The 10,487-nt window shown below is 42.4% G+C and overlaps 1 protein-coding gene across 1 annotated transcript; it reads right to left on the bottom strand.

Annotated features, from left to right (window-relative positions):
- Positions 1–4,067: 4,067 nt before the first annotated feature.
- Positions 4,068–9,548, bottom strand: LOC117828100 (gap junction alpha-9 protein-like). The gene is made up of 3 exons (XM_034705094.1): positions 9,407–9,548; positions 8,694–8,754; positions 4,068–5,776 (listed from the first exon to the last, which is right to left on the bottom strand). Exon 3 carries the CDS (start codon positions 5,757–5,759, stop codon positions 4,263–4,265), a length of 1,497 nt encoding a protein of 498 aa, XP_034560985.1. The 5' UTR covers positions 5,760–5,776; positions 8,694–8,754; positions 9,407–9,548; the 3' UTR covers positions 4,068–4,262.
- Positions 9,549–10,487: the final 939 nt, after the last annotated feature.

Here is a 10,487-nt window from a genome sequence, read left to right as displayed (position 1 = left end):
CATATACATACAAATATACACATTAGATTAGATTAGATTAGATTAGATTAGATTAGATTAGATTAGATTAGATTAGATTAGAAAATCTTTATTGTCCCCATGGGGCAATTTGTGTCGCAACAGCAGTCCACACATCCTATATATACAAGCAATACACACAAGTTCACAAATCAATTCAAGTGCATATCCATATAACTTAACCCCCGTGGATGACATCATTCTTCTTGTGCATGAGACCAAGGTAAGGTCCTACAGCTTGTTTAAAAGCCCAACAGCTGAGGGCACAAATGATCTAAGATATCCGTTCGATCTAGCCCTCCTAGTGTAAGTGAACCTCCTCCCTGTTGGCAAAAGTCTAAACTCTGAAAAAAGGGGGTGGTGAGGGTCTTCCTCATATAACAACATAGGTAAGAACTATTGCCCCTTTTAGGTGAACCTGGTGATGGGACAGAATCAACCTTTTCCACTTAAAGTTTTCCACAACACGTAAACCAGTTAATGTGACAACAAACCAGGCTAATGGCTTACAAGTGAGAACAGGACACCAATATCTCCTATCCTGTCTGTGTTTGTTTCACCGTCTGGAGATAAGACTGCTTATTGGGCTGTGTATTATCACTGAGAGGCATATCAGCAAGCCAATATTTAGCACCTGGTTTCCCCTTTGGAAGGATTTGGGGAATGTTTGACTTGTGTGTGTTATAATGTTAGGGATAAAAAGACATCTGGATAGTTGAGCATTGATTTTTCTAGAGGACACTAAAGTGTGAATGTTGAAATCCAGTGTGAGACTGTGAGATAACCCGAACAACCAAAGTTGTATTTTTCTAAGTTAACTAAAGGATTGCACTTTGGATATTCTGCTATCATCCCTGACACCTGATCATCACAATCTACAAATAGTTCATAAGAAGGAAGATTAGTACAGTTTGCAGGGAGCGTGCATCATTTTTGCTTTACACGTGTCCAGAAGGAAACAAATCACAATCGTTTTAAGTGTGGTTCCAGTAAGAATTGCAGTATTGCCTCAGATACAGCCTGAAATATGTGATTGGGTGTTTTCTATTAGTGTGTAAATCCATCTTAGAGAATGATTCATACTAGTGTGTTAATGCTTTGTGGAAAGATGTGCTTTCCACGACCTGGCCAAGATCGATTCCAGCCCTCTACCTGGAAAATACAAGGTGTGGTGTTACAACTTCACCTTGTACCCAAGAGTAATGTGGCCCCTGAAGCTGAGTGAAGTCACCTCATCGGCTGTAAGCAGGATGGATGCAAAAGCCAACGTCTTCATCCGCAAATGGCTAGGGCTCCCACGTTGCTTTTCTGCAGCAGGCCTGTACGGATGGAACTCTCTGCACCTACCCCTAAAATCCATCACCCTCGGGTACAGGCAGGAGAAGGCTAGGCTTGTAATGGAGCTAGGGGAGTCCTCCGACATGGCAGTGAGGGAGGCACATGTCCGAGTGGATACTGGAAGGAAATGGAAGGGGGAGGAAGAGGTGCAGAAGGCGATGAGCAGGCTGCAGCACCAAGAAGTTGTGGGCAGAGTCCAGACAGGAAGGGGAGGCCTTGGATGGGGCGACGCACCCAGCATGTGGTCCAAGGCAGGCAAGAAGGAGAGGAAGGATCTGGTGGTCTCTGAAGTCACCAGAATGGAGCAGGCGAGTTTCAGCATACAGGCTGTGGCACAGGGACAGCAGGGGCGCTGGACGACATGGGAAGGAGTCTCGAATCGTAAAATCAGCTGGGCTGATGTGTGGAAACTGCCACAGGCTCGCCTCAGTTTCCTCATCAGAGCAACATATGACACCCTTCCCTCCCCTCGGAACCTCCACCAGTGGCTTGGGATGGAACAAACCTGTGATCTCTGTGGAACCATCAATGCCTCCCTCAAGCACATTCTGTCAGGCTGCAAAACTGCACTGGCACAAGGTCGTTTCAGATGGAGACACGACCAAGTGCTCAGGAAGCTCAGGAAGCTGGCTGAAGTAGTCTTTGCTATAATGATGGAGCTCTGACCTTAACCACATGCACAGTTTTATAAAGCTCCAACTCGGAATGGTCGATCACAAGGAACTGACTGATGTACAAGAGAAACTGACTGCTCTACAAGAGAAACTGACTGATCTACAAGAGAAACTGAATGATCTACAAGAGAAACTGACTGATCTACAAGAGAAACTGACTGATCTACAAGAGAAACTGACTGATCTACAAGAGAAACTGACTGCTCTACAAGAGAAACTGACTGATCTACAAGAGGAACTGACTGATCTACAAGAGGAAATCGACCAGCTCAAGCAGGAGAACGTTAAGCTGAAAAACAAGGTGAAAAGCTGCTTATGTTTCTGTCTGAAGTGCACAAATAACCAGTTTGAGTCTCACTCTGTAACCTCTGACCTCTGCTTTAATCTCTCTTTCCAGCTGATGCAGTATGAGCCACTGCCTGAGGATGGAGCCGCAGAGTAGGACAAGCTTTACCTTACAATATGCAGGAAGAAAAGAAATCAATTAGAAATGACACTTTTTAAGAATATGTTTATGTTTATTGTTATCTAAATGGTTTTTTTTTTGTTATATGACAGGAAAGGAATTTCTGCTTTGTTAGAAAACTGTATTTGGCATCCGTCTTTCTCTTGATCTACATAGACATACAGTATCTTGCAAAAGTGAGCACACCCCTCATATTTCTTCTCATATTAAATTATATCTTTTCATGGGACAACTCTGAAGAAATTACACTTTCATACAATGTAAAGTAGTCAGTGTACAGCTTGAATAACAGTGTACATTTACTGTCCCCTCAAAATAACTCAACACACAGGCATTCATTTCTAAATCACTGGCAACAAAAGTGAGTACAACCTTAAGTGAAAATGTCCAAATTGGGCCCAAAGTGTCAATATTTTCTGTGGCCACCATTATTTTCCAGCACTGCCTTAACCCTCTTGGGCATGGAGTTCACCAGAGCTTCACAGGTTGCCACTGGAATCCTCTTCCACTCCTCCATGACGACATCACAGAGCTGGTGGATGTTAGAGACCTTGGCTCCTCCACCTTCCGTTTGAGGATGCCCCACAGAAGCTCAATAGGGTTTAGGTCTGGAGACATGCTTGGACACTCCATCACCTTTACCCTCAGCTTCTTTAGCAAGGCAGTGGCCGTCTTGGAGGTGCGGCCCGGTTTCCGAAGGGAGGGGATCATGCTCTGCTGCAGTATGTCACAGTACATGTTGGCATTCATGGTTCCCTCCATGAACTGTAGCTCCCCAGTGCCGGCAGCACTCATGCAGACCCAGACCATGACACTCCCACCACCATGCTTGAGTGGAGGCAAGATACACTTGTCTTTGTACTCCTCACCTGGGCGCCGCCACACACGCTTGACACAATCTGAACCAAATAAGTTTATCTTGGTCTCATCAGACCACAAGACATGGTTCCAGTAGTCCATGTCCTTAGTCTGCTGTCTTTAGTCCACCGTTTGCAGGCTTTCTTGTGCATCATCTTTAGAAGAAATGTGAGAGGTGTACTCACTTTTGTGAGATACTGCAGTTCCAATGAAAACTGCTTCCATACTCACACTCATTGAAATAAATACTTAACATAACATTTTAGGCTGGTCTTAAGACGTTAAAATTGATATTATGAGAAAGCAATAAGTAAAAAAAAATTATTTTCATACAAAACAATAATTCAGAGGTCGCTCATGTGCCTGATGAAAAATTAAAGTCTCTTAGAAAACACAATTAAAGTGAACGTTTTTTCACACAGAGATATTTAGAATTCATTTTCAGTTTTGACAGAAACATCCAGAACGAGTGTTTTTATTTTGTGTTGCTGAAGGATTTTGAGATGTGTTGGAACATAGAGTTGAATTATTTCAGACAGTAGAGCCGTTATGAAAGTGTCTGGTTGCATAACAGCACTACATGACCTAAAACAACATTATAGATCTGTGAGTATGTTTTCCATTCCCCTCCCATCATTTTAACAGAGCTGCTGCGAACATCAAAATCATTATAAGCTCATCAGACCTGGAAATTAAAGGAGAGAAACAGTCCATTGTGGTCTGAACACCAGTTTAATGAAAATGTGGATGTTTGATTGCTGAAAAAGGCTGCTCTTTTGGGGTCATTGCAGTAAGTAACAAAGGCATGTGGGATTATTTCCTTGTCTTTTAAAGAGCTTAAAATGTTCGACCCAAACAAAGCTCCTTGAGAGTTTCTGCTGCCACACTGTCAGCACTCAGTCTTCGGTCTATATCTGCAGGTCAGTTGGAGCTCGTCTGCTGCTGGTGCTGCTCGCCGCCGATACTTTGCGGTTTGGGGAGGAGGTTGTAGGGCTGTTGCTTTCCCGGCTGTGTCGAGACGCTGAACTCAGCTCCCCTGCAGAGTCCGGGCTCTGAGACCTGCTAGGCCGCTTAATGTCTGATTTAGAGAGAACCCTTGCTCGAGGGCCGACACAGCTGCTCCGGAGCTTCATACTGTCTCTCCCGTGGTACGAATCCCCGCTGTCCGAGCCGTTCCCCTCCACCAGAGTGGAGTGGTTCCACGGTGGACTGACCCTGCGGGACTTCCTGGGAAAGCCAGCTGCACAGGAGGAGGTGTCGGCTACAGGGAGGGTGGGATACTCGGAGCTCCCACAGTCCATGTCCTCATGTTGGGACTGTTCCTCTGGCTCGTCCTGTTTGTCTGCAGGAGGAGAATACGTGTCGCTGCTGGTGTTATTGGAGTTGCTGTTTTGCTCTGTGGGGCTCGGCACTCCCTCCTTGATGTCCTTGTGGCTCTCTGGTTTTGCTCCAGGGTCTCCTTGTATTGGGATGAATGCAGAGGAGGCATTGAGAAGAGGGTAGTTAGGTCCATTGCCCTGCTTCTCCAGTAGTAACGTGTATCCACATGGGGCTGTGGGGATTGTGGTCTTGCGACTCACAGTTGTGCCCACACCAACCTGATGCACAACTGAATTCTTTTTAGACTTGTTGACGTATAAATCATCAAGATCGTCCTTCAGGTGGGGGTAGTAGTCCAGGATTCCCCTCTTGATCTTCTTGAATCCCAGGTGTATAATCTCCAGAAGGCTGAGGAAGAGCGAGATACAGGCGATTGCTTGCATGAACATCATAAAAACAGTTTTCTCTGTGGGCCTGGAGACGAAGCAGTCCACCACATTCGGGCAGGGCTCCCTTGCACACTTGTAAAGAGGACTCAGACGATGTCCATACATCACATACTGACAAATCATGAAGCTGACCTCCACCACAGAGCGGGTGACAATGTGGGCCACATAAGTACACAACAGAGATCCCCTCAGTGGAGCTTTGTTGAGCCTCCCCTGCTCCAGTTGCCTTATCTCCTTCTCGATCCTCCTCCTGGCTTCCACCAGTTCCACATCCACGGCCTCCAGCTCCCGACGGAGAGCCACCTTCTTGCAGTGGCGCTCCTTCTCCAGAGCTCGCAGCTGGTAGATGGCGTGTCCCATGTACACTAGGGAGGGGGAGGAGACAAATATCACCTGCAGCACCCAGTAGCGGATGAGGGAGATGGGGAAGGCCTCGTCGTAGCATACGTTGCGGCAACCAGGCTGGTCTGTGTTGCAAACAAAGTCGGACTGCTCGTCGTTCCAGACGTCCTCTGCTGCGACACCCAGCACCAACATCCGGAATATGAACAGGATGGTGAGCCAGATCTTTCCCACCATGGTGGAGTGGATATGCACCTCCTCCAAAATCCCTCCAAGGAAGTTCCAGTCTCCCATTTTTTACTTCAGGAGTTCTGTGAAAGATGATGAAAGAAGTCAGGATTGCTAACAGAGCTTAGACCACAGAGCTTAGACCACAGAGTTTTGAGTCTAATAGAGATGTTTGGGTGTTTTAAATATGCCAACATTTTATTACATAACACATAACAGAAACCAGTGTTTGCTAAACGTATTAAACAACATACCCACTTGGAAAAATGTTTTCAGCCCAGCGCAGAATATCATGGCTAAGACGAAGCTTATATGAAAAGATACAACTAGTGTCTAATTTACGAAACAACAACGACCTTAGAGCTGAAAATCACTCCAAGAGGTTAAACAGCTACCTTCTAAATCTTTCCCCAAAATAACAAACAAAGAAACATGGGGCGCATCTATGAAAACTATTCTTCCTTAAGATACTGAGAGAATTTTGTCATTTCTGTCTTTGCTTTAAATTGTTCTCTCTGCACTTCAATCATCGTCACTGTCAGGGCACGTCAGTCAAGTCACAACAGAAAGGGATTCTTGCAAATGTAACTTGAGTATAGATGTGTTTGAGGCCACAGTTGGCGGTTTATGTTGAAAGCGGTCTATTGAGATTGAAGATTCATTATTTAAGGGTTATGTATGATCCAGGAAAGCTCCCCTGAAGCTCAAGTCCTAGTAACTGGTAACCCTGATATGGAAGAAGACATGCTTTTTTTGATCCTCGAGGGGAAATTCAATTTTGTCACTGTTTTTTAACTCAGGCTAAAATGTTTGGATCCTGTGGACACGCTCTGATGCAGAGATGTCAGAATGAGAGAGCTGCACACGAACGAGCGCCCCGTCCTGTACCTTGCTCAATGACACTTTGGCAGTGCCCAGGAAGTAAACCACCTCTCCAGCAATTATCCCAACTTACATACTTTGTTTCAAAGCAGGACTTGAACCAGTAACTCTCCAGTCTCCTACTGCTCTCACTAATCAACCCACAATGCTCAAACACAAACCAAAATTATCTTTTTACACAGAATACTAATCCTGCTTAACTACCTTTCAAGAAGGAAAACGTTGAATAATTCATAAAATCATAGATGTCATAAATGTTAGTTGAGAGAAGGATCATTAAAGTGTCTCCAGCTGTCAGTCTTTACACCTTAACATGAAAACAAATAACTCCCTCACAGTGCTTTATGATGTTAACCACCTGACAAAATGTAAAGACTTAAAGCTGAGATTGATATCAGTGAGGCTTTTAGAGAGATTTATAATTCAACTAAGATATATGTTTTAAAAACACACAATAAGAAACAATATTGATACAGACATTTAGATGTAATCAAGATTTGAGCTGAGTGGGATTGTTTAGTTCAACAGGGAGCGTGTGCAGCCATTTAGCTAACCAGTTTGCTATAAGCTAATTTAGTAGTCCCTGTGTAGCAGACAGACAACGCCTCTGCTAAAAAAAACAGTACACTACAAAAACAGCTACACAACAGTACATAATCACTGTACAACAACATGACGTACCTTCTTAGTGACAAAAACTGCACAATATTAAAAACTGAAAGCCTGATGCTATAAAAACAACTTTACAGTAATGCAGAATCACTTCACAGCATGTACCACGCATGATAGCATCGACAATATGATGAAAATACTGAAAGCTGAATGCACTTCACTTTAAAACAGCTGCACCCACACAACATTAGAACACTACAGCGTTATAAAACAGACCTCATGTGGCTTTATGTGTTTAAGTGTGATCCAGAGACTACAGCCCTCTCTGATTTTACTCTGTAATGAGATTTAAGTTGTCGCTCTAACAGAGAGGAGTGATTTGCAGATGATCTTTGATTTCTTACACAGTCACTTCTGTTAGCTGTCCTAGCTGTTCTTCCACTATCTGCACGGTCATTAAACGCTTTCTATGAAGCAATTTCCCATTTTAATACACTGCAATACTTATATGTCTATCAATATACTGTGAATTAACCATTTACGGCCTGGTGAGTACACTTTTTACACTTTCTGGACTATACTTTAATTTAGTTTGCACATTTTCACTTGGTGAAATGATCTACGTTCTATTCCCAGTACTGCCAAGAACAAGACTGCAAATCATACAAAGACTTTAACTGGTTAAATTGGGGCCCTTATCTCTTTACACACTTATCTAAGTACTACATGACTGATCTGATAGTGTTTGATTATTGCATAAGGGGTTGTGATGTGACCTTTCCACCCAGTATTTTTTTTTTTTTTCAAAGATCTTTTTATTTAGATTTTGACACATTACAAAAAAAAGATCAATGCAAACAATTCAAGAAAGTGACGTTTTTGTATAAGAAACATATTAAGTAATTGAATAATTTTTTTTTTTAAAAGCCAATAATATGTGATAATAACTTAAAATAAAAGATTGACAAGTACTCAAACAGGAAAATAAAGAATAGTGAAATTACAATACGATGAGTAGGTGAATATCAAAAAATTAATAATTGAAAAAGATAAAAGAGCAATAAGTATAAAAAAAACACAAAAAAAACAAATATACATCCATATATATCCAGATACACCCATATACATACATACATACATATACATACATATACATACATACATACATACATACATACATACATACATACATACATACATACATACACATGGAAATAAAAATATAATCGTACAAGAAAAAAAACCTTCCACCCAGTATTAAGTGATGATCTTAATCAGATGCCCTCTAAAATATTCGTACATTTGGAAATTCAATGTCAACATTAATAACAAACAATAAAAGAGATATCAAACTGTGATGTGTTAAATGGAGAACTCATTTGAACTTACAACAGATCATACAAGAACACCAGGTTGACCTGATATAGAGATGTCCGACTGTTATTTTGTAGTTAAATTACTCACATATTCAAAACTATCATGTTTATACTTAAAACGTTGACTTACCTTTCATCTTGGATGTAGAATTGCACAATCAAGGCCTTCTGCTACGATGCTGCTGATGCTGCTGAACACAATCACACAATCACATCCTTTATCCTTTTCCTCTCACTCTCTCTCAAAAAGAAGAAAGGATAAAATAAGAACACACAGGGAGAGATTTTAGTCCACACTGTTGGTGAAAACTGGACATAAAGAAATGATCCCTGCTGGCTTTAGCTGTCCAGAAGTGAGAACCAGAGAGAGAACAATCGATGCTGTTGCCGTGCTCTGGTGCCATTTCCCTTGCAGCAGTGTGTGATGGACTCACTGCCAGCCCCCTGCCAGTGGTCAGGGGTGAAATGTGTTGCAAAATATTCAATCGTTTTGACGCCTGATTGTGGGTGGACTCAGAGGACCCTGAACTTGTTTGATCCTTTGAATTCACAAAATGGTTAAAAGGTCAGAAACCGTGCACTGGGTTGGTACGACTCATGAGAGAGTCCTGTGATGGTGGAGCAAAATGCATACCATAAACAGTCTCTGGAGTGGATCAATAACCTGATTTAACCTCAGCTGAAACAGTCCTGTCCTTATTTACATTAACTTTCAGCTATAGAAACATTCTTAGCCCTTTTATTCATGCACATGTCATGGCTTGGTAGCAAAGATTTAACAGTTTTCTTGTCTTACATGATGACTGCGAGCCTGAAATCATGCAGATCAGGGCTGAAACAGACCTGATCTGAAGAGGCATGGACTCCACTAGACCCCTGAGGGAGTGCCACTGTATCTGCCACCAAAATGTTAAGAGCAGATCCTGATCCAGATCTTGTAAGTTATGAAGTTGGACTTCTATGTACGGTGGCCCTGAATGACAAAACAAATTTGCAAAAGATGAAACACTTTTGCAAAGTTGGAGACAAATTTACATTTTGGAAAACATTTTTACATTTCATAAAACTAAATTACAGCGAAACACTTTTACCAAGAACAAAACAAAGTAGCTCTTTAGTTGAATTAGACCACAAGAACCAGCATCAATGAGCCTTGGCTGCTCATGAACCAGATGTTTCACCATTTTCCATCCGGTAATTTTGATTGCTCTGACCAAGTCATCTAACCATCACAAACTGGCTCTTGTCAAAGTTGCTTTGGCTGATTGGGGTATTCTACCAAAACTTCGAGCTATCTGGTCCATGTAAGACCAGAAGTGAGACCTGTGGTTGCATACATGGAACAAAGTCAGACATGTTCCTGGTGTGTGTTTTGGGATACACCAGGGTTTTCTCTTGTCACTAATTTTACTTGGGATCTTCACAGACAGAATCTCAAGGCGCAGGGTGTCCAGTTTGGATGCCTATGAATTCCATCTCTGGTTTTTGCAGATGATGTGATTCCATTAACTTCATCAGGCTGGACCTCAAACAGGTATTTGTGCAGTTTGGAGCTGGGATGAGAGTCAACGCCTCTAAGTCTGAGGCCATTTTCTCTGCTGGGAAACAGTGCATTGCTTCCTCTGGGTGGGAAGTGAGTCTCTATACCTCAGGTGAAGGAGTTCAAGTGTCTTGAGGTCTGTTCATAAGTAAGGATAGGAAAGGCAGGTTAGTGCATTTACAATTTAATCCCGCTATGTTTGCTCACAGAGACAACTGGCTGATTGGGATTTACAGAACTTTGATTTACCTTACACAGACCTTACACAGATTATCATGTGGTGTGAAAACAGATGAAGAAGCTAGGGTTCAGAGGTGCTGTGCATTACTACCTAAATTTATACAATTCTGCACACCCACCTTGACACACTGTCACATCATCTTC

This window comes from Notolabrus celidotus, chromosome 16, assembly GCF_009762535.1.
Source record: "Notolabrus celidotus isolate fNotCel1 chromosome 16, fNotCel1.pri, whole genome shotgun sequence".
Lineage (NCBI taxonomy): Eukaryota > Metazoa > Chordata > Actinopteri > Labriformes > Labridae > Notolabrus > Notolabrus celidotus.
The sequence above is the reverse complement of the archived record's forward strand: the minus strand, read 5'-3'. Positions and strand labels throughout refer to the sequence as shown.